Source organism: Magnolia sinica, chromosome 5, assembly GCF_029962835.1.
Source record: "Magnolia sinica isolate HGM2019 chromosome 5, MsV1, whole genome shotgun sequence".
NCBI classification, from domain to species: Eukaryota; Viridiplantae; Streptophyta; class Magnoliopsida; order Magnoliales; family Magnoliaceae; genus Magnolia; species Magnolia sinica.
In genome coordinates, this window is record NC_080577.1 from 93,383,258 (window position 1) to 93,408,512 (window position 25,255).

The following is a 25,255-nucleotide window of genomic DNA, read 5'->3' on the forward strand; positions in this document are numbered from 1 at the left end:
GTCGGCTCATAACCAATACTCCTTCTTATTCCGATAATTGACACTACAACCGACTTAATATGAGTCGGTTTTTTGATCGATCGGGCGACTTCTAGCCTTTGGACCTTAGTTGATCCCATTTAGACGTTGCTGGCTCGTTATCCGAGACAACTTTATGTGTCTTATGTATTCGGCCTATGGCTCTTGACTCTTTATCTCTCGGTCGGAATTTATTTTCTGCAATCCGAGTTAAGTCTTTTCTTTAGGCTTTACTGTCTTGCCTCCGTTGGACCCGTTACCTCGGATCCTCGGGTTGTGTCAGTAGAGTTGGTCCATTCCATAACCAGGTCTCCGGACTTGTCATATTTTTCCCCAACAGTTGGTTTGCCTGAGTTTTGGGATGCACGTTAAAGATGAAGCATCACACCTGATTCACGGTTTGGATTCCACACACACATCAGGGTGGTCCCCACAGAAGCTCAAACATATGAACTCACATGGTTTTGACTTACAAGAGTTTGTGATGATTCCCAATTACACTTACTACTGATGTTATGATTAGAAGGGTTTAATAGCTTAATTTGACAAGTTCCTTCTGCCCTAAAGCCTATCTTGAAGCTTTTGGTGTATTGATTAGCTTCTTAACAAATGGTATCAGAGCCAATATAAAGTAAAAGCGGTTAGCTTCTTAACAATTGGTATAAGAGCTAACATGAGTGAAAGCCAAAACCATTTCTCAACTGGATGTTAATGATGATGAGAGCATTTCTCAAATGGATGTTAATGATGAGAGCGACCCATCCCATTATGAAAAGTGGCCCACTAACTTTAAGTAGGTGGTGGGTCCCATCAGTAACAATGGTCTAACTAAACAGTGGTAATTTGCATACCAGCCAAGGGTGCATTTGGCTGCACTATCAAATTGAATTGCAATCTATTAACCAAGTAAATGAAATGGCAAAGGCCAAGTAGTTTCTAGTCTCATCATTTGATCTGCAATTACCTTATTTTAAAGTAGGACTCCAAGGAAACACAATTGACAATTTGATGCTGCTTCCTTTTCATAGTAAAACTCAGTTAAAAAAAAAAAATCATTTCTGCTTGGTTAAACTAAATTTCACAAATCAATCCATTCGTGCATCCAAACAGTGCCTTTTTGTCCCTCTCGGGATTTGGAAAAGATGGACCCTTTAGATAGCAAGTGAAAATCCCATTTCTCATTACGATCTTATTCCAGGAAATAGTCACCTTGTATCTTAGTCTAACCTTATATCTTATGCCAGTCATGGATAAGTATAATAATTATAATGAGAAATCCACTATTTTCTTTGCAAATCTAAAGAGCCATAAATGTCTAATCAAGGAATACTGATTTTTTTTTTTCCTTGTGAATTCTGCATATCCTAACAGAGTTAATGCTCAGAGTTCTGCTGTTTTTTTTTATAAACAAAGACCTTCCCAACTTCTTTTTAAAAGGAAAAGAAAAAGATGTCAAACTATAATCACTTTCATACCTCGACTCGTTCATTCCGATTTGGGTCCTGAGTCGAGGCCGAACCCATCCGAGTCTGGGAGATTATATGTATAGCCCTGTTTGACATGGTTCCGTCAATGTTCATAAACCATACAGCCCATATCAGCCTGATGCAGCTCAGTTCTGGGGTGACCAATACAACATGTATAAACAGATTTTCAGAGGTCATACATAAACAAAGCATGCTTACCCTTCACAGGCTCCACATCACAATGGGCTCCATCTGCCTGTTGTTCTTTTCTTGTACCAACCTCTAGAACTGGGTCTATGCACCTCTTTTACTTCCCCTTTGTGAGTGCCACCCAGCATCAAAAAGCTCCAGAATCATGTCGTCATTTATGGCCGCCTGCTGTGTCTGCACTTGTGGGGGTGCTTCATGTATGGGAACTGTGGCCGCTTGCTGTGTCTGCACTTGTAGGGGTGCTTCATGTATGGGAACCATGGCCGCTTGCTGTGTCTGCACTTGTAGGGGTGCTTCATGTATGGGAACCATGGCCGCTTGCTGTGTCTGCACTTGTAGGGGTGCTTCATGTATGGGAACCATGGCCGCTTGCTGTGTCTGCACTTGTAGGGGAGCTTTGTGTATGGGAACCGTGCGAATGGCTTGGCTCCTAATGCTACTCTCCTTTGTCGCAATCTTCTCCAGAGCACCCAAGATCTCCCTACGCGCCCTATCTACATGACCTCTAGCAATGCCGTTGAAAATGTGGGCCTTATTAGGCATCCCCACATTGGTCTTAGCATGCTTAGTATCGTCGAAAATGGTCACCTTCTTTGCCACGTCATATTTAGTATAATTGAAGTTAGGTGGCTTCTCCATGTAATCATAATCATTGATGCCCGGTTTCTTCATCATCACCGCCTTGTTTTCATTATGTTTAATATCATCGATGATGGACGGTTTCTCTATGTTGTCATCATTGCATGGTTTCTCTGTGGTTTCCACTTTGGGTTCTGGATGTTGAGGTTTGTCGAAAATGGGTGTCTTCTCCATTGAATTATGTGTTAGGACTTGTTTGGCTCCTTTTGGATCCTCCCGTGGTGTTTCACTAGAATGCTCATCGCAATTGATGTCCATGAAGATATCTCTTTCCTCCTCCATCCGGCCATCATCCCATTCCATCATTGTGGAGATCAAGAAATTCAGTCCTATGTTCAAATGGGTTGCAACCCAATTGAGGAATGTCACTTGGTCAATCGTCACCATCTGATAATCGTCCATGATGTGATCAAGTTTTCCTGCAAGGATCCAGCAGATGTCGGTGATCATATCGATCCTGTCAAAAACGTAGGCTGAAGGTGGGAAGAGGCTCTTGAGCATGTCTTCAATGGCTAGGATTTGGTCATCTACGAAGGAAAGGATTTCTAGCCATTGATATTGCATGGTGTGGACAATCGGGCTGGCAAGTGAAGCCAGTCGCTGTGCTAGGGAGCCAAAGGGGCCATGTAGCTCTTCTACCATTATGTAAGCTTTGTGGGCTATGGCTAAGAGGGAAACTCCCCATGCATAGAGGAGACTGTGTCTACCGGTTCTTGATTTTGAATGAGATTCCTGGGGAATTTTCAGGAACATGTAAAGAGTTAGAGAAGAACATGCAAAGGACTAAAGAAACACAAAAAAGTTAAAAGACGACCTACAGTGACTAACAGAATGATGTAGAACAGGTTGCAGATAACTTCATGGAAGGCCCAGGATCGAAAGAAATCAGGCTGAAAAGCTCGGTTAGGGCGAAAACAGCCTAAACATGCTTCCAACAGCCATAATGTTGCTACCGCTTATCAGATATGCACCTAGAATGTCATTGGAAAGCTATCTATGAGCCCTACAATATGGAAACAAAAAGAGTCGGCTGGCCCCGAGGAATTCTCAAAACAAGCCCGTTTTCTAAGTCAAATTCACATTTTAGTTCAAAACTTATTATTCTTAGTAAGTTCTGTTTTTTTTTTTTTTTTCCCCCTATTTTAGGGTTTTAAGATTCAAGTTTTGGTCTAGAGTTTTGTTTTTGCCATCTACGGGTTGTTTACAAGTTTGGGCAGTATAGATAGATGTCTTTAACTAGTAATTTTTACTACTTTGGGAAGTTTCCTAGTTTGAGTCGGGATTGGGAGTCTAGTGCCTCTTTCGCTTATATAAGACCATAAAGTACGTTTAAGACCACCTTTTCCACTCAATAATATCAATTTTATTCTTGTTTTGGAGATTCTCTCCCTTGTGGATTCAAGGATTATCAACTAGAAGAAGATGGTGATCTTTCTTCCTTTATCCACGCACCCGCTATGCCACGAAAGTGACTTTGAGTGGCCATTGTCATTATCGTGGCTGTTATAACAGTTATTATTATTATTATTTTGGTTAAAAAGATGTGTAATGACTGTATTGCTCCTGACGGACATTTACCCTTCGTTATGGAAGTTTGGTTACCGATCACCATACAGAGTAACCATTTTCATTGTAATGGATGTTATAACAGGCATTATCATTTTCTTTTTCCATTGTTAAAATATAAAACATTGTTCACTTTCATATTGGTTTGTGGAATGTGAATAGAGAACTGACCAAGTAAGCTGAATGAAAGTTCTGAATATCTAAGCATGCTTCATTACAATGTTTGTTTTTTTTTTTTTTTTTTGAAGAAACAGATTTGGTAATAGAAAATAGCCTGAATTCATTTGTTTATTGAAGAAAAATTTCAAGCTAGATAGAGTGGTGGTTCCAGAAATCAAGGTCTGTACATTGAAGAACAGAATCCTGTTGGTACTTATACTGATAATGGGAGATTAAGGTTTTGAGCATAACTACTCATGGGAGATTACAATTCCACCATGGACATTGGACATGCACTGGCCATTCGATCTCAGGTTATTAAAGTCATTCGTCATTTGTTCAACTTCGTCGAAGTTCAAATATGTAGTGCACAAAGACAAATGAAATTAGGCCAATTTCTTGCTGATAGAAATTGAAACTATCAAAGAATATGGTATTGTGGATGAGAAATGATCTTGTAGTCTAAGTGTATGTAAACCTTTAGATGCAACTAGTTGGTTTTAGACTTTTTGGCATCCATATGATATATCTGGACCATCCATTAGGTCCAGCACTACTCTTCTTCTGACACGTTGGAAAAATCGTTCTGATCGGATGACCCAACCCATCCATTCAGTGCCATGGAGAAATAGAGGGACAAGATCATTCATAGAAGATGGGTCCAGTCATGAATTCTTACAACCATTTCATTGTCGTGATTTTTTCATAGAAGTGGAAGAAGAGTAGAATGGATCTAATGGATGGTCCCAATAGATGATGTTGATTCCAACAAGTCCAGGTACAACTAGGTGCATGGAAGGATTGCCGTACACAGTCCACTAGATCATCTCTCTTGTGAAATAATTCCTATATTGTTCATAATCCAGATTCCCTACATAAACAACTCCTACACACATGATGAGCTATACAGTCTGTTCAATAGCAATATCCTGTATATGTTACAAGAAAATTAGATGGGGGCCCAGATTACATGGGGCCCACTATATCATTTCTATCTCTAGATTCTCTCTCAAAATGAGTTTGAGTAAACAATTTTCGTTTATCAATAAGATACTCATTTAGGACACGAATAATTGCCACAGTAAAGATATTTGCAAGCTGATGTTCAGTAGCAACATGGGGAAAAGCAATCTCACCTACCATGTATCTCTCACGGATGAAATAACAATCAACTTTAATGTGCTTCGTCCGCTCAAGAAATGCAGGATTGGAGTTGATACATAGGGCACTCATATATCCTTTCTATCTTTAGAGAAACCATGAGCTATGATCCTATGAAATAGATGCTTGAAAGTTACTTCCGCAGAGGTAAGGGTTATGTAAAGCATTGTTGCTCTTAAGGTGTTGATTTCAAATGCCAACACCTTTGGCACATCATGAGTTAGGCTATTGAAGGTGAGATAGAAGATCAGTAGTAAGAAATTTAATGGAATTATATGATCCTAGAATATTCAAGTTCACGGTTTGTTGAATTGGGTCCCACAGTTCAATGATCCAGGTCATTGGTGATGCAACCCATAGGGGGTTGTAACTAGATTGGGCGTTATCAGGTCCATCTGGTGGACCCCATGTATCCAAGAAGAATGAAAAGCTAAGAAAAAAGTCACACTATGTTTTAGGATTTGATTTTGAGAGGGGCTTTGTGTGGACCACATGCAATGCCCATGTATAAAATCCTATAGAGGATTATTTATACCTTTTAGGGTTTATAAGTCTTCAGAGTATTTCTATTGAGAAGGATTTTGGGTCCTGGTCATCACCAAATGGTATGTTTACTGACTCACAAGTTTTTTTTGTATGTGGGCCACTGTTCGGAGATCAAGGCCATTGATTAGATGGGCCTCTCACCCCCCCCCCCCCGCAAAAAAAAAAAAAATAATAATAATAATAATAATAATGATAAAAAAATAAAAAACTAAAAAAATCATCTAGATTAGAAGATTCCAACCCTTCGATCTGTGGATTTTACCCATTTAATCTGAACCAATATTGTATTTTCTTATCTACTGTTGAATTACATGCCATTGACCAAGGGCTGAAATCTACATATCTAGAGTTTTTCGAATCATCCTACATCCACAGTTGGGAGCTATCAAACAACTTAGTGAGTTATTGTAGCATTGCTACAATAGCACTCCATACTTTGCTTTTCAAGGGAGAGACCAATTTAGTCAATATTGAGGGTTGAGATTTACGGTGGGTTGTGCTTTTACATATTTGATATGTCTATGGCTATCACGAAGGAATGAATAGAACTTCTCTTCATCTTCCTATTCATACTAGAATTGTTTGAAGAGAGATTCTTATCCTGCGGTGGGACTCCACACAGAAGAAACAGTATTGCTGAGACTCAATTACTGGATCTTCAATCAATATGGTGATTTCACTTGTTTATCATCTGGATAGATTCCTAGTTATATTAAGTAAGACTAAGACTCTTTCCATTGGTTTGCTAGGTTTTCACATTCACATACGAGTTTTCAGTTTCCGAGCATAAGAAGCGCAATACTCTCTAGAATTACAGTTCCACAATCTGTCCTACATCAATTTGGCAACAGAGCAAGTTTTCCATCCATGCCAACTTGTGTCTATACACTCACCCATATCAGTCCACATCTGCTACCTTTAGAGATGCATACTCATAGCGGGAAATCTTACGGACCAAGATTTACAAAAGGCCAACAAGATGCATTGTTGATGGAGATGCCACAATTGGTAAAATGCAACAAAGAAGGTCTCAAATTGTATCAATCCGTTTGATGGCTGTAAAGACCGGGACAAGTTGTTCAAGGATACATAGTGGTCTCAGGCCACAAGAAACTAAACATGATGATACACCTAATTTGGGATCCATATGTAATTGTGCCAACTCGACGTTGGGCCTTCATCATCAATTCGAAGTTAGCGCCAGCAGTGTCAAGATATAAAAGCAGGTTGTACCAATGGACATGCAAGAAGATTTGAACTAAATGGATAGTTCTTACTAGCTGAGACTTGAGAGAGAATGATGCAACCCATAGGGATTTTGTGTTCGTTAGTAAATTCAGGTGGTGGAGACAGAAATGCCTTGCTTGAATCACAAATCATGCTATCCTTATGAATTAAAGTTACAAATTTAGGTTAGGGCTTATACAAGTTGTTGGTGCAAAAAACTGATTGTGTCCTCCTCCGCCCTACCTCCTGCAACAAGAAGGAAACAAAGAAGACCCTGGCTAGAGCCGGGGACCCTCCGATGCTTAAGTTAGTGATAGGGTCATAGACAGAGGTTTTTGGGAGAGTTTTCTGCGTACCTTTCATCTTGGAGGTCCCTTGTATTTATAGGAATGGGAGGGCCCCGACGTACAGGGATTCTCCTCCTGATTTCTAGGAGATTTAATTTTGATCTGTTTTTGGACTCCATCCGATCCCGAGATCTTCAGGATCAAAGATCCTTCTACTGGATTCTCGGGATAGTATTTCCATTTACACCGTCTTTTCCTTGCTCGGCTCGGCCCTAACCGACTCTGGTGACGAGTGGGCCTCGGCTGGCTACAAGGATAAACTTATTCGCCATCTGTCGGATGAAATGAAACTGATCCATGATCGATGTCCTTTCTTAATCCGATAGCTGACTATGTAACTGACCTAATTTGAGTCAGTTTTATGGTCGTATAGTGGCTTCTGAGTTTTGGGCCCTGATCGGCCTCTTTAGATGTTGCTGTCTCGTTTACCGAGTCAACTCTATACATCTTACATGCTTTGCCTTGTGCCTTATGACTTTATAAGCTTCGGTTGGGATTCATTCCTCGGAACCCGAGCTAAGTCTCTCCCTTAGGCATTTAGAGTAATCGTTGCCTCGGTTGGGCTTGTTGCCTCGGAATCCTGGACAATGTCAGTAGAGTTGGTCCATTCCATAATCGGGCCTCCGAACTTGTCATATTTTTCCCCAATAGTAAGCCCCCTTACTCCTTGTGTCAACGTTGTTCGTGCTATAGAGTAGAGTAATCGTTGAGTCGGCTTAAGCTGGGATTGACTTTATGATGGGCCATTTAATGCTCGCAGGAGTCTTACGTCGTCCGGAGCACGCGACGGTTCCTCAATGGAGGTCGCACGAGCGGGCAATCTCGCACGAGCGGGCAATCATCGGAACGTTTCTTCTCGCTTATAAGCGCTGGACACATGGCGATGGCGGCTGTTGCATCATTCGGAATGCGCCATGTGTCGGGCGGGGGAGTCGAAGCGGCCGTCGATTTGACTCCTCCTTAAATGCTCTAGCCACGTGGCACGGCTATATAAGGGGGAGAGGGACGCGCTTCTCCCATTCTCGCACGTCTTCCTTTCCCTCTTATTTTCACCGCCTTCTCGTTTCCACTGCCTTCCCATTTTCCGCCATTTTCTATCATTTTTCCCCTTGGGCTTTCGACTTTCACTCCCACGTTCGCCTCCTTTTCAGCCCTCCCTGCTATCTCCGGTGAGTTTCACACTCTCTCCCTCTCTTTTATTTTTGGTTTTGATGGCAATGCACAGCTCCTCAAGCCCCCGGGAGGGAGTTTCCGGTGAAGAGGGTGAAGCAAGGCGTCTCTGGGATGTCTCGGAATCACATTCATTGCTAGCGGAGATGGCGATTGGTGCCAATGAGGCTTTCCAGCACTTTGTAAGGGTGGGTGGATCCTCAGCGGAGCGCCTTATTTCCACGGGTCCCTCTCATGGAAGGGCGTCTCTGGCGACCGCCCCAGGCAGACCCAATCCTCCTGAGGTGGAACCAAAGGAAGAGGATGAGGAAGCCGAAGGAGCCAGTGAGTCGGTCTCTACCCGGAGATCGACGAAAGCTGCTGAATCGGTGGCCAAGGGAGGGGAGGCTGGAGATGAGCAGAGGGGTCCGGTTCCCTCGGTTTTAACTGAGGCGGATTTGGATAGAATTAGGGCAAGGTATCATGTCCCGGACTCGGTTATTATCCATCTCCCTCTGCTGAGTGAATTACCCGACCGTCCCCCTGTTGGGATGGTTGCTATCTTCCAAGTCGCTTTGCAATGCGGATTACGTTTGCCCCTTCAAGGGATAGCTCGGGATCTGCTTTCCCAACTTCAGATAGCGCCCGGGCAGATAGTCCCGAATGGGTGAAGGAACTTGTTATGTTCGGTGTTGTGGGCTGAGACAGAGTAGCTCCCACTGACTATCGACGAGTTTTCCTATCTGTTTCAAGTACGGCCGAATCCGCAATAGCCTGGCTGGTACTTTTTGTGTGCTTGACGGAACAAGGGCTGACCTTTGATAACCGACCCACCTACCTCCAACAAACACTGGAGAGATAGATGGTTCTGGGCATGTGGGCGCTGGGAGACTGCCGAGCTAGGACTTATCGAATCTCATGTTCCTCGGACGTTTTCTCAAGCAGGTGACTCGGCACACGCTTCTCGTCTATCTTCTCATACTAGTGTCTTTGAGTCTGATAGGATACGTTTTGCAGATATTCTCGAGAGAAGGCCGAAGCTCGGAGCAGGTGCTTTAGCTTGGATCAAGGATCTGAAGGCGCTGAGTCCGGAGCAGCGGTCTTGGAAGAGACTTCTCTAGTCGGAGCGTCTTTTTAAATCGGGTTTGGACTCGGCTGTGACAAGTACTTTTTGGTTTTCTTGTCGTATTCCCTTTGAGTTTTGTTTAACTTGTCTTACTTCTGATGTAGAGATGGCTGAGGCAAGGTCCATTCTTTGTCCGCCTTTTAAAATGAAGGCCCCTCTAAGGTTAGAAGCTCAACCTTCACCTCCGAATAAGCCAAAGACGGTTTTGAAGGCTAAGGGGCAAATTGCCTCGGCCATTCCGACCGTGATAATCCCTGACTGGGAAGGGGCGGAAGTGGCAGATGCGGTCGCTTCCAAGGCTCAGGTAGCTCCCGAGCCTCAGGTGGCTTCTGAGTCAGGACCTGTCACGGAGCAGGTTCTGGGATAAATGAGGGAGGAGAGGAGAGTGGAGCCTTCAAGAGGGGAGATGACTTAACAGGAGACATCGTTCTTCCAGCGGGCTGTGTCGGACATGGTCCCCTAGGCGATTTCTCACGGGAGTGAGAAAGAGTTCGCTGCCCTCTTCGAAGCTCCTTAGAGGCAGACTCTCTCTCATGCTGCAAAGATTCTCCTTGAGGTAAGACTTGAACTTCTCACTTATCTTGCCTATTCCTTCGAGTTTAATCTGACTTTACATTTTTCTTTTGCAGTTCACTCCTTGTTTGTTTAGGGCTAGCGTGGATCTAGCCGAAGCTTAGAGTCGGGTAGCGGAGGTTGAAGCAGCTCAGAAACGGGCAGTGGAGGCGGAAGCACAACATGAAGCTGCCATGACTCGGCTCAACATAATGGTCGGTGACTTAGGGCTTTTCAGGAAGGCCGTCGACGACTCCAGGGCCGAGAGTGTTCATTTGGATTTGCAATTGGAAGAGGTCTGGGAGGAGAGCAGGCCGAGTCGTTAGGCTCTGGCTTCCTCGGAAGAGAAGTTGTCTCGGCTAAGGACCGACACTAAGACTGCCATTGAGCAGGCTAAAGCCCAAGCCTTAAAAGATTTTCTTGAGTCCCGAGAGTATCTAGAGGAGCGGGATCGCTTGTATTAGGGCGGTTACACCAAATGTGTTGAACTGATGAAGGAATCCTTCAATAATCTTGATCTTTCAGGATTTGATAAAGGTGCCTCTGGCTTTGAAGGTTCAGAGGCCGAGGCAGGTAGGTCTACCGCTGCTGCGGCTGATCCCGAGGTCACTTCTGAGGCTACTCCTGAGGCGGCGCTCGAGGTTGCTTCGAGTGGCGGCAGTAGCCGAGTCCGAGCCACCTCTTGTATTAGATCCTGATGAACCTTGGAGCTGGTTTGAAGATGTCAAGTACTTTAAGCACACCAAACTTCAAGCACTTCAAGCACACCAGGCGGGCTCGAGAGCATCTGCAACCGAGAGGGGACATAGCGTATTATGGCCGACTCTTTATGCCTTTTTCTTTGTTATTCCATTAACATAATTTTTAAGTAGAAACTAATGAATATACTCGGCTTTCTTGTTCATTTGACTCAGTTTACATGTTTTTCATCCTTTGCTTGATTAGATCTTTTCAATTACTCAACAGCCGACTTAGGGATAATAGATCTTTAGATGCTCCGCATTCCAAGGATGGGGGAGTAATTGCCCGGTTAGATCTTCCAACCAATATGTTTCGGGTCGGATGGTGCTCGAGACTACATAGGGTCCCTCCCAATTGGGTCCTAGTGTGCCTGCACCATCTTCCTTAGTGTTCGGGAACGTTTTTCAGAGGACTATGTCTCCTACTCGAAAGCGTCTAACCTTGACTTGGGCATTGTAGAATCAAACTACTTGTCGTTGCCGAGCCATTATACGCAGTCGAGCTCTTTCCCTTTATTCTTCCAAAAGGTCGAGTCCGAGGGACAATAGTTCTTCGTTGTCTCGCTCATTGAACGAACTGACCCGAGCTGAAGGTAATCCGATTTTGACTGGAGTAACGACTTTCGATCCATATGCTAGGGAGAATAAAGTTTCTCCTTTGGCAGTGCGAGCGGTGGTTCGGTACGCCCATAGTATTTTAGGAAGCTCTTCTGCCCATGCTCCTTTAGCTCGGTCGAATTTAGTTTGGAAATGTTGTTTGATGATCTTGTTGACTTCCTCAACCTGTCCGTTTGTCTCAGGGTGATGAGGACACGAGTAGACATTTCTGATTCCGAGATTATCGCACATCTCCCAGTACTGGTTATTGTCGAACTGCTTCCCGTTATCGGTAACTATGGTCCGAGGTATCCCAAATCGACAGACGATGCTTTTCCAAATGAAATCAGTGATCTTTTGCTCTGTTATGCTAGCCAGTGCTCGGCTTCGGCCCACTTTGTGAAGTATACTGCAACAACAGCGAACTTGGTCTGTCCCTTCCCTAAAGGGAGTGGTCCGATGATCTTGATTCCCGATTGTGCGAATGGCCAAGGACCAGCCATAGGAGTTAGTTCCTCAGGAGGTTGTCTCGGAACGGCCGTGAATCGTTAGCATTTGTCGCATCTTTGGACGAGCTTACGAGCGTCGTGCTGAGCAGTCGACCAGTAGTATCTTTGTCATAAGACCTTATGCGTGAGTGATCGTCTTCCAAGTGATTTCTGCAAATCCCTTCGTGGATCTCTCGTAGCACATAATCGGTTTCGTCAGGATTTAGGCATCGTAGCAGAGGAGCGAAGAATCCTTTCTTATACAACACCCTGTTAAGTATGGTATAACGAGAGGCTCAGATCTTTAATCGTTGGGCCTTAGCGTGATCCTTGGGCAACTTTCCACTGCTGAGGTATTGGACGATCGGGTCTAGCCAAGCAGGTTCTAAATCAATTGAATGTACGGTCGAGCTAACCGGGTCATCGATACTCGGCTTAGCAACGTACTCGATTGGAACGGACTTAGGTCTGACGTCTTCGTCGGCAGAGGCAAGTTTTGCCAGTAGATCGGCCTTAGCATTTTCTGCTCGAGGGATCTGAGTCACAATACATAGTTGAAAACCATCGATCAATTCTTTGGCTTTCTTCATATATGCTTTCAGTTGCTCTTTTTGTGTTTGATACACGCTGGTGACCTGGTTGACGACCAACTGCGAGTCGCTGAATACGTTGAGATGAGTAACACCCAGACTGGCTGCTAGTCGGAGACTGAGCAATAAGGCTTCGTATTTTGTTATATTGTTCGAGGCTTGAAATCCAAGTCTTAAGGCATATTGCATGTAGGTTCGATCGGGAGTTTCCAAGACGACTCCTGCCCCGCTTGCCTTAGAGTTGGATGAACCATCGACATAAAGCTTCCAGGGGGTTGGGCTGGGTGATGACTCAGGAGTAGTAGTCAGTTGTTTGGCTGGTTCATTGTAAGCTCGGTAACATAGTGGATGTGCAGTGTAACTTCGGCTATGAAGTCGGCCACAACCTGTCCTTTAATTGACACCCTGGGTTTGTATTGAATGTCGAATTCACTGAGCTTTATTGCCCACTTCGTTAGTCGACTGGAAGCTTCTGGTTTCTGAAGAATCTGACGCAGTGGAAGGTTGGTCATGACGACGATAGTGTGAGCTTGAAAGTATGGCCGAAGTCATCGTGAAGAGACAACTAGGACTAGGGCTACTTTCTCTAGAGGCAGATATCTTATTTTTGCCGGTAATAATGCTTTACTGATGTAATAAACCAGCAATTGCTTTCCTTCATGTTCACGTATCAAGGCCGAGCTTACGGCTGCATCGGAAACTGCCAAGTACAATAGCAAAGCTTCCTCAGGTTCGGGCTTCAATAAGACAGGTGGAGATCCGAGGTATGACTTTAACTGCTGGAACGCTGCTTCACACTCTTCCGTCCACTCTACCGTTTGCCGACTCTTTAGTTGTTTGAAGAACGGGAGGCACTTATCGGTAGCTCAGGAAAGGAAGCGGTTGAGTGCGGCTACTCGTCCAGTCAGCCTTTGTATGTCTTTGATCATTTTCGGGGATTCCATGTCGAGCAACGCTTTGATTTTTTTTGGATTTGCTTTAATCCCACGCTGACTGACAAGGAATCCAAGAAACTTACCCGAGCTTACCCCGAAGGCGCACTTGCTCGGGTTCAACTTCATCTGGTATTTGCGAAGGGTGAGAAACATCTCCTCTAAGTCGGCAATATGATCGGCCGCGTGTACACTTTTGACGAGCATGTCATTAATGTATACTTCCATGGTTCGGCCGATCTGCCGAGTGAACATCTTATTTACTAACTGTTGGTACGTCGCTCCTGCATTCTTTAGACCAAATGACATCACACGGTAACAATAAAGTCCTTTGTCGGTGACAAAGGTAGTCTTAGATTTATCTGATTGATGCATTACAATTTGATTATATCCAGAATAAGCATCCATAAAACTAAGAAGTTCATGTCCGGCCGTATTATCCACCAACTGATCGATCCTCGAAAGAGGGAAGCTGTCCTTTGAGCAGGCTTTGTTTAAGTCGGTATAATTAATACAGACTCGCCACTTCCCGTTGATTTTCTTAACGAGTACGACATTAGCTACCCATTCCGGATAGTATATCTCCTTGATGAATTTAGCCTTGAGGAGCTTGCCGACTTCTTCAATGATGGCGTACCTTTCAGGGCTGAGTGGTCGTCGCTTCTATAGGATCGGTTGGTAGGTCGGATCGATGTTGAGGCGATGAGTCATCACCGAGGGATCGATCCCAGGCATATCTTCATGGCTCCACACAAATACATCAGCGCATCGTCGGAGTAGGGATATCAGTTTGTCTTTCAGGGGCGACAATAGAGATGAGCCAATCTATACTGTTTTGGACTCGTCTGCCTTGACTAAAGGTACTGGGATAAGGTCTTCTACCGGTTGTCCTCGCTCATGTGTCTCGGCCCAAGGGTCCAATGATTCAATCGTGGTTACCTCAGCTGGCACCTTTACGGCCGTCGCATAGCAGCGCCGCGAGTCCTGTTGATCACCTTTTATGATACCTACTCCCGACTCGATCGGGAATTTTATAGAAAGATGGTACGTCGATACCACAGCTTGGAGAAGGCACAGAGAAGGTCGACCGAGTATAGCGTTGTAGACCGATGGTTGGTTGACTATCAGGAAGTCGACCATTATTGTCGCATGGTGCGGAGAGTTACTGACAGTGAGTGGTAATGAAATGAATCCTTCGGGGAGTGTTCGTCCATCAGAGAAACCGATTAATGGGGTGTGAACTGGCCGTAACGCTAATCGTTCGACACCCATTTTGTCGAACGCTTGAGTGAAAAGCACGTCTGCAGACGATCCTATGTCCACGAGAATGCGGAATACCTTGCGGTTTGCTATCGTGAGGGTGACGACTAATGCGTCATCATGCGGGTGATGGATGCCCCGAGCGTCTTCATCAGTGAACGTAATACAATATTTCTCCCTTTTCTTTTCTTTCGAAGGTCGAGCCAGTATTAGAATTTCGGACTCGGGTCGACTGATGCTCCTGGCATGATTTTTCCGAGCACTGTTTGAGTCGCCTCCGCCTTGGGGACCATCGATGATGGTTCGAATTTCCTCCGTGGGTCGGTTTTCACCTGAACGTTCTTCCGTTGTTTTCGACGTGCTCTCTGAGACGGCCTTCTTAGATGAGTCGTTCGATTTCTTCTTTCAAATGGTAGCAGTCACTCGTATTATGCCCATGATTGCGATGGTAATGACAGTACTTGTTTTTGCTCCGTCGGTTCGGGTTGCTTCGGAGCCTATCTGGCCAGTTGACGAATCCTTCGCCCTTGATTTCCATTAAAACCTGCTCTTGTGGCTTATTGAGCGGGGCATACATTGAAAACTTGTGGTCTGGCCGTTTACCTGACTTATGCTCATCACATGTCCGATCATCTTTACGCTTCTTCCCATTGGCCGAGTCAACTTCTTTCTTTGCTGACTCTTTGGCTAGAACTTTTGCGTTTTGGGCAGCTTCGCGCATGATCCGGGTTTCCTTGGCATCTGCATATTTATCCAACTGAGCCATGAACTCTGCCAAAGTAGTCGGCGGGTTTTTGTCCAAGGAAGTCAGAAACGGCTTATCTCTGACACCTTGCATGATCGAGTTGAGTGTTGTTTCGTCTGAATGTTTCCGGACTTGGAGCGACTCGGAATTGAAACGTTTGATATAATCTTTCAGCAGCTCTCATTCTTTTTGAACTATGCTGTTCAAGTGTGCGGGTGACTTTAACTTTTTCTTCCCACTAATGAAATTGGTAAGGAAGGCATTGCTGAGCTCTGTAAACGAGCTGATGGATTTTGGTTTCAACTGTTTGAACCAAAGTCGAGCTACGTCGGTTAACATGAGGGAGAAAGCTCGGCACATTACAGCGTCTGAGGCATCGTGCAACTCCATATATGTCTGAAAGGATTCAATGTGCTCGGTAGGATCAGTCTTGCCGGTGAAGGGCGTGATCTGTGGAAGACGGAATCATTCTGGTAACTGAGCCTGCATTATCTCCTGTATGAACAGAGATGCTTTTGCCTCGGGCCTTGTTGGATGTGCATCGTGACCTTGCTTCATGTCAGCGATCTCTTCTTGCACTTCCCTCCTGAAGTCCTGGAGGTCGGCTTTCCAGGGTTCATCACTATCAGCTGTACCTTCAACCGGAGGCCTGCTGCACCTCTTTCGATCTATTTCGTATCGTATATCGGAGGCTCGCAGCGGGGCGGTCATAGAATGAGTGGGCGTAGGCTCAGCTGGACCCTAGTGCTGACTCGGCTGAGGGACAGATCACGGAGCGGCCGGTTGAGGGTCGGCGAATTGTTGCGGAGCATTCGCCCGACCACTATCATATTGAGGCGGAACATGCTGGCGATGGATCTACTCTAGCATTTGCTTCATATAGTTTAGATCGGTCCTGAGCTCTTGGACTTCTTTATCTAACTGATCGTTTCCTCGGTTCCGTTGATTATGCCGAGTCGAAACGGAGATTGCTGGATGGGGGGCAGAACCTTGTTGGTTATTGGGTTGGTTCTGGGCCCCTTGGGCTCCGTTCATACTCGGCGGACCATCAGGTGCCAGTGGTCCAGTAACAACGACCTTAGTAGGCTCGTTTTAAACAGTTTTTCTGGTTCTCACCATTAAAACTTGTTTGAAGCTTTTCGATAGCGCTTGGAAAATGACTTTTCGTATCGCTTCCCACAGACGGCGCCAATCTGTTGGTGCAAAAAACTGATTGGGTCCTCCTTCGCCCTACCTCCTGCAACAAGAAGGAAACAAAGAAGACCCTGGCTAGAGCCGGGGACTCTCCGATGCTTAAGTCAGTGATAGGGTCGTAGACAAAGGTTTTTGGGAGAGTTTTCTGCGTACCTTTCATCTTGGAGGTCAATGGGAGGGCCCCGACGTACAGGGATTCTCCTCCTGATTTCTAGGAGATTTAATTTTGATATGTTTTTAGACTCCATCCGATCCTGAGATCTTTGGGATCGAAGATCCTTCTACTAGATTCTTGGGACAGTATTTCCATTTACACCATCTTTTCCTTGCTCGGCTCGGCCCTAACCTACTCTAGTGACGAGTGGGCCTTGGCTGGCTACAAGGATAAACTTTTTTGCCATCTGTCGGATGAAATGAAACTGATCCATGATCAATGTCCTTTCTTAATCTGATGGCCGACTACGTAACCGACCTAATTTGAGTTGGTTTTATGGTCGGTCGAGTGGCTTCTAAGTTTTGGGCCTTGATCGGCCTCTTTAGATGTTGCTGTCTCGCTTACTGAGTCAACTCTATACATCTTACATGCTTTGCCTTGTGGCTTATGACTTTATAAGCTTTGGTCGGGATTCATTCCTCGGAACCCGAGCTAAGTCTCTCCCTTAGGCATTTAGAGTAATCGTTGCCTCGGTCGGGCTTGTTGCCTCGGAATCCCGGGCAGTGTCAGTAGAGTTGGTCCATTCCATAACCGGGCCTCCGGACTTGTCATATTTTTCCCCAACACAAATCATATGAAAGAGCTTAGTAAACAGATTTTTTCATCAATTACGCCAATCTTTATTCCTCATTTTTAGAGATTTATCTCTCCTTGCGGATTAAAGGGTTGTTGTTGAGAAGAAGACAATGATCTCTTTTCTTTTATTCATGCACCTGTTACATTACTTATAGAACCAACCTAGAAATCATTATAAATGGTTGCAAAATAGAGAGAGTATAGGAGGCTAGGAGAGATTGTTTTTGGATGCAATATGGCTTTCCTAAGGATTCTCATATGTAGAACTTGGATGGGTGCTAAGAGGGACCTAAGAGGATGCCTGAAGAGGCACCTATTCGTTGGCAGCAGAATTCTGTCTCTGCATTTGAATCAGGGGCATTTTCATAATTATCCTCATCAGTCAACCTGAACCACAGTGGTCAACACCTCGCCACGTCATGTGATGATCAAGATAAGAGTCGACAATTGACCAAGGCGTCCTCACTCTCCAAGTTAGTCCGAGCCACGGGTTTAACCCATGGTTCACACCATGGCTCAACCATAGGCTGATGCCAGGCTAGGAAAAGCTTAAGGTTTTTTTTTTTTTTTTTTTTTAATTATAAATTTTAAATCTGCCAAAATTCATTAAAGCAGAGGAAAATTATGGAGACCGATTCGGGTCTCCCCTGGAAAAAAGGACCAAAGGAGACTTATTATAAGAGAAAGGAAAAGAAAATACAAACCAGGAAGCGCCAAAACAACGCGCTGAGAAGAACACCCACAGCCGAACTACCTTTCTCTAATCGAGCTGCGGATGTTGGAAGGGAGGTCAGGAAGCCCAGACCCACCTTGTTGGAAAAGCTTAAGGCTTATCATGACGATGTGTACGTGCAAACAACGAAGTGTTCAAAGGTTCCCAAGCATCCCTTTGGCCCACTAAGCATGCACCACACCACACCACGCTCAAAATGGAGAATATGTGGGCCTTTCTAACACCAGAGGGGATAAACTTGAACATTTCATAACTTAAAAACATTATTTGTTTAAGATTATTGTAGGAAAAAGAACGAAAAAATTTTCTAATATTATTGTAGGAAAAAGAATGAAAAGTAGCCCTCAAGTTTGAACAAGATTAGATTTGCATGTGTATTAAGTGGGTGCATGCCTATGGGTGGGTAAGGATAGAAAAAAAGGAGCATTAAAATGAGCAATTATCCAATATGAAGCAACCATCAAACCATAGTCTAGGTCAAGTCCAGAGCCATCTGACCTTTGATCGACCTAAATTTTCACGCTAGGTGATCTTCATGATTTTCATTATGGGGACAATCATTTTCCTGGCATGAGTGTCATAAACATGTGACACTTAGGAAAAAAAAGGTGCAATATGGTAATCTTAAGGTGCTGAGGGTAGCACCTAAAATATGAAAAACACTAATCTTACAGATTAGAAATTGAATTTCACTCCTTTACCCCACCAACCGCATTTTATTGTTAACTATTTGCTAAATAATATTTGCAAAACTAAGATAATGTCTTCAATTATTATAATAAACATAAGAGATGGAATGATTGAGCACAATGAACTAATATATATTATTAATTTTTCTATGGGCATGAGACATCTTTGGAAAAATTTTAAACATGTTTTTCGTTTTTCATAGAAAGACGTCTTTATGAACATGCAAGGAAACGAAGATGCAAGAGCCAAATAGAAAAAGGAAACGATTCATGTCAATTAAAATAATTAACAAACAAGATATTTGGAAAACATACCATAAGTGGAAAAGGCCGATGAGAGTCTTCTGCAACTTCCATTGATTCTCGTACAATCTTATATGACCCAAACATGAAAATTAGACAAACTTGTAATGAAAATGAAAATTCCAAAAGAGAACTCTACCCTCTCTCTCTCTCTCTCTCTCTCTCTCTCTCAAAGAAAATCAATCCCAAACACCAAACCTCTCTCTCAAAGAAAATCAATCCCAAACAGAAAAAACCAAGCGAAAGAAAATCACTCTATCTCTCTCTCTCTCTCTCCATCTCCCTTCCCCTCTCTCCCTCTCTTAAAAAGGGAAGGATGGTAGAACGAATTTCTCCCAAGAACAGACTTACAGAGTCGTTTTTGCTATAAATAGGGTGTGGTGATCTGGACGATGTGAGGATGGTTACCTGATTTAATGTCTCTTTTCCAATGATTTGGACAAGTGTCCTCCTTTCTTTTTCCGTTTTTCGGACGCTTTTGCATGCTTTTTTGTTTCTCTTTTCCACGTAAATGTTTCATGCATGTATCTCTCATCCCCAATGGGAACGCGTGGCAAGACTCTGCTGAATCCAAACCGCTTTTCTAACAGAGCCCACCATAAATGGGCCATGGCCAATCAATCTTTCCATTAATTCAATGGTCCTAGCCATCTGATCTGTGTCCACGTGTTACATTCAAGCGATCAAGGTCCTAGTTTTTTACATGCATACATAAAGTTCGGTTACAACTTACACGTGTCAATGAACAAGTCAGGACAGCTTGTCGCCCTGCCACAAGAATCAGGCCACCAGCCAACAGGGTAATCACGAGCTGTACACGAGTCGAACCGAGCCGAGCTTGGCACAGCTCGACTCGGCTCGGCCGGTAGCTTACCCTAGTTTGAACTCGGCTTGGCTTAGTCCTCGAGCCTGCTTGGCCAGCTCAGCTCAATTCAGTCAGCAGCTTGGGCCAGTTCAAGCCTATACGACATTTTGTCAAATACATAAAGTGCATCTTCAATTTCTTACAATATGCAAAACAACAACAACAGTTTATAGGTATTTCATCAAATATTTAGTAGACAACATGGGTCCTTACTCTTGCTCCAGTGGTTGACTCTCAGGAGTTTCAACACCGGGTCAAGGGTTCGAGTACCCATAGGTAGTGAAATTCCACTATGGTGTGACTGTGTGTGGGGTGTGTGTGTGCGTGCGTAATAATAAAAAAGAAGAAAAAAGTAGGCAACATCAAAATTAAGATACGATGATAGTTTTATCATGTAAAGGTTTTTTTTTTTTTAGTGATTTGTTTTTTTTTTTTTAGTGATTTGTTTCATATTCATACCTTTCTCGTCACCAGCCAATTCCGTAGAGAATGTATGCACCCCAAACAACACTTCGTTGAGTCATTTAATCAAACACTTGGTGAGCAACGTCAATATCAAAATAATCGTGTCACCAAACTGATTTGATCCGAGTTTGATTCAAATTGAGGTTCGCTCTAAGTCGATTTAAGCTCGAACTCTGCTCGAAATATTTTCGAGCTCCAAAAATCAGCTTGACTCGGATCGAACTCAGTTTCAAACCGAGTCGAATCCAAATTTTCGAGTCGAGTCGAGCGAGTTAACCGAGCTAACTCGGTTCGTGTACAGTGAGTGTCGCATGGGCACTCATGAAAATGGAAGGATGGAAAAAATTGGATAAACGGTCCACTTTAACCAACACAAGTGGTCCACTTTCTGTAGAGATTGGGCTAATTTACGGCCAGGAAAGGTGCAACGTGAAATCCAGATCTCGTACTTGGGTGCCTCATGAAGGAGGCTAGTGCACTAGTGCTGCCGGTGCGCGAACCCACTTCATTGGGCTGCTTTTCTTAATGGGTTACTAGATACGCTTAGAAGCTACAGTGCTAACATTTACTTCTGCAATGGTTCGAGACAGATATGGATCTCATCAAAGGAATGCATGAGGAAGCAGTCACGAGCATGGTTTAAGGACTCTGGCGACTCGACCTGACAAGTTTGACTCTGAGTCGCAACTCGCTCGAGTAGTCACTGAAGCTGAGTTGACTCAGATCAGTCGCATCAAACTCACTCGAGTAGGCACGGGACCGAATGCAATTCCATCCAATTTAATTCCAAGCTTTTCCTTTCTTCCCAAACATGGAATCCCATCCCACCTGATCCCTTCTAATCCCACTGCCCAAACACGCCCTAAGAGTAGCGAGCTCCAGTGTCAATTTTCAGAGCTGGCATTAAGCCCATTCTCTTTTGCGCTTGTAATGAAATTGAAGGTTTATGTTAATGTCCTCTCCAGTTCTAAATGGCACTCAAGGTGACTTATTGTTGATCGGAACTAATCATTTGTTCATAGAAGTAGGAGCAAGTCATTGTGCAAGAATCACACCGATCAAATGGTTCTAATCCTTTGAATGGGGCTGAATTGTTACGACTATCCATTGTTTACAAGCCACAAATCACATAGTTAGAATCATGAGAAATTTCCTACTGGACGACCCATTTATGGCCCACCAGCTATTTGAAGCCCACCTCTTTTTATGCTTCCAAGAATACTCCCCTGTGTACGGCCGACTTTTCAAGGGACCAAAATACCCCCGTCATTCATTCCTTCCGGAAGCCGATTGGCTGGTGTGCGAAGACGAGCGCTGACGCTCCTCGACATGGGCCCCACAATGATGTATTTATTATATCCACACCGTTCATCCATATTTCGAGATCATTTCAGAGCATTATCGGAAAAAAAAAAAAAATCATATCCACAGACCAACTGGACCACACCACAAATAGCAGCGGGAAACTTGATTTTCACTGTTAAAAATTTCATAGGGCCCACCATAACATATATTTTCCATCCAATCTATTCATAAGGTCACAAAGACCTGGATGAAGAGGAAAAACAAATTTCATATTAATCTGAAACTTCTGTGACCCCCGAAAGGATTTCAATGGTAGACGTTCAATCCTCCACTGCCTTTTACGGTGTGGTCCACTTGATAGCTAGATCTGTCTTATTTTTTGTCTCAAGCCTTAATACGAGTTCGCCAAATAGATGGACGGTTTGGATATATCAGATACATCATAATGGGACCCATGAAAAGCAGTAGGATTACAACAGGGAAAAAAAAAACCAGCCTGACCTGGTGGTCCCCGACTCGCTGTCCCACCTGTGTACTCTTTTATTTATTTTTTATTTTTTTATTTTTACAAGGAGAACTTTTTCTCTTCTACATTTTTTTCTAATACATATTTATATAAATATGTATATATAAGCATATAAAAAAAAATCTCTCTTTTTATTCATTTCTTTCTTTATTCGTTAATAAACATATCTCTTAAACCAGAATGTGTTCCTTGATGTACCATAAAGGATTTTGGGGTAGGAGATGACACTTTAGCTAACCAACTTACTTAATTTTCAAGATTCCACCAGGTCGATGGTTGAAAATCCATTTCATTCACTTCGTGATCAATTTCAATCAGTTCGCGATCAATTTCATTTGCTTTGCAGTCAATTTCAATCAGTTCGCAATGAATTTCATTCATTTCATTTCACGGTCAATTCCTTTCACATTCAGGGTCAATTCGCTTCACTTTACGGTCAATTCTGGCGATTCCCCTTCACTTCACGGTCAATTCCATGCATTTCACGGTCAGTTTTCTTTACTTCACGGTCAATTCAATGCATTTCATGGTCAATTCGCTTCACTTCACAGTCATTTCCATGCATTTCACGGTCATTCCTGGCGATTCCGTGTTGATTCATGGTCATTTCCACGCATTTCACGGTCAATTTTCTTCACTTCACGGTCATTTCCACCCGTTTCACGGTCAATTCGCATCACTTCACGGTCATTTCCATGCATTTCATAGTCATTCTCGACAATTCCGTGTTGATTCACGGTCATTTCCACGCATATCACAGTCAATTTCCTTCACTTCATGGTCATTTCCACGCATTTCACGGTCAATTTCCCTCACTTCACGGTCATTTCCATGTATTTCACGGAAATGACCGTGAATCAACACGGAATTGCTGGGAATGACCGTGAAATGCATGGAAATGACCGTGAAGTGAAGCGAATTAACCGTGAAATGCGTGGAAATGACCGTGAATCAACATGGAATTGCCGAGAATGACCGTGAAATTCATGGAAATGAACATGAAGTGAAGGGAATTGACCATGAAATGAGTGGAAATGACCATGAATCAACACGGAATCGCTGGGAATGGCCGTGAAATGCATGGAAATGACCGTGAAGTGAAGCGAATTGACCATGAAGTGAAGGGAATTGACCGTGAAGTGCATAGAAATGGCCGTGAATCAACACGGAATCGCCGAGAATGACCATGAAATGCATGGAAATGACCGTGAAGTGAAGCGAATTGACCGTGAAATGAGTGAAAATGACCGTGAAGTGAAGGGAATTGACTGTGAAATGCATGGAAATGACCGTGAATCAACACGAAATCGCTGGGAATGACCGTGAAATGCATGGAAATGACTTTGAAGTGAAGCGAATTGACTGTGAAGTGAAGGGAATTGACCATGAAATGCATGGAAATGACCGTGAATCAACACGAAATCGCCAGGAATGACCGTGAAATGCATGGAAATGACCTTGAAGTGAAGCGAATTGACCGTGAAATGCGTGGAAATGACCGTGATGTGAAGGGAATTGACCGTGAAATGAGTGCAAATGACCATGAAGCAACACGGAATCACCGGGAATGGCCGTGAAATGCATGGAAATGACCGTGAATCAACACGAAATTGCGGGGAATGACCATGAAATGCATGAAAATGACCGTGAAGTGATGCGAATTGACCGTGAAATGCATGAAAATGACCGTGAAATGCATGGAAATGACCATGAAGTGAAGCGAATTGACCATGAAGTGAAGGGAATTGACCGTGAAATGCATGGAATTGACTGTGAAGTAAAGCGAATTGACCGTGAAAGTGAAGGGAATTGACCGTGTAATGCATGGAATTGACCGTGAAATGAAATGAATGAAATTGACCGCGAACTAATTGAAATTGACCGCGAAGTAAATGAAATGAATTTTCGACCATCGACCTGATGGAATCTTGGAAAATAAGTAGGTTGGTTAGCTAAAGTAGCATCTCCTACCCCAAAATCGTATATGGTACGTCAAGTAACTCATTCTGGTTTAAGAGATATGTTTATTAAATAAATAAAGAAAGAAATGAATAAAAAGAGAGAAATTTTTTTTTTTATATGCTTATATATACATATTTATATAAATATGTATTAGAGAAAAATGTAGGAGAGAAAAAGTTCTACTTGTAAATTTATTATTATTATTTTTTTAAAGTACATAGGTGGAACAATGAGTTTGTGTCAACCAGGTTAGTGGGATAGTGCCTCGGGTCGACCGGGTCCAAACCCGGTTGACCCCATCTTGTTGTCCACCCTTTTGCAATTGGCATGTTTTGGTTATGGTTATAGCTACGGCTATGTCTACGGTTATAATCCGTAGCTAAAAGGTGCCCAACTTTGGTGAAAAATGCTGAAAAAGCAGGGGCATTTTCGACCTGAGAAATGGGGCCGTACAGCTGGGGCTTATTCTTGGGAGCAAAATAAGTGGGCTTATTTTTGGGAATGGGCCATAAATGGGTCGTACAGTAGGAAATTTCTCTAGAATCATTAAATTAAAAAAAAGGGATTCATCTATTAGACATTTTAAGATGATGATTGGACCTATTTTGTTTATTTGGTTAAGATTGACTGTCGATTTTCTTGCTATAGATTGGAAGTATTGTTGTAAGTATCGGCTGATATCATCAGTATCATCGGCTCAGCAAAACTGACGTCGTATCAGAAATTTCAGATATAGACAATATATTACAATATATCGCCAATGTAACATCAATGTTTTTTATTGTATAAATTCCTGTTGTTGCTTGTATCCACAATATTTTGGTAATATCTACAATATTTTGCTTGTATGGATATCGCTAAAAATTTATTCATTTAAAAAAATCATTTAAATTTTTTATTGGTGC

At 43.3% G+C, this 25,255-nt stretch overlaps 1 protein-coding gene across 1 annotated transcript; it reads right to left on the minus strand.

Annotated features, from left to right (window-relative positions):
• Nucleotides 1-1,468: 1,468 nt before the first annotated feature.
• LOC131246317 (uncharacterized) lies at nucleotides 1,469-19,574 on the minus strand. The gene is made up of 3 exons (XM_058246296.1): nucleotides 19,426-19,574; nucleotides 19,240-19,377; nucleotides 1,469-3,065 (listed from the first exon to the last, which is right to left on the minus strand). Exons 2-3 carry the CDS (start codon nucleotides 19,312-19,314, stop codon nucleotides 1,779-1,781), a joined length of 1,362 nt encoding a protein of 453 aa, XP_058102279.1. The 5' UTR covers nucleotides 19,315-19,377; nucleotides 19,426-19,574; the 3' UTR covers nucleotides 1,469-1,778.
• Between the last annotated feature and the right edge of the window lie 5,681 nt (nucleotides 19,575-25,255).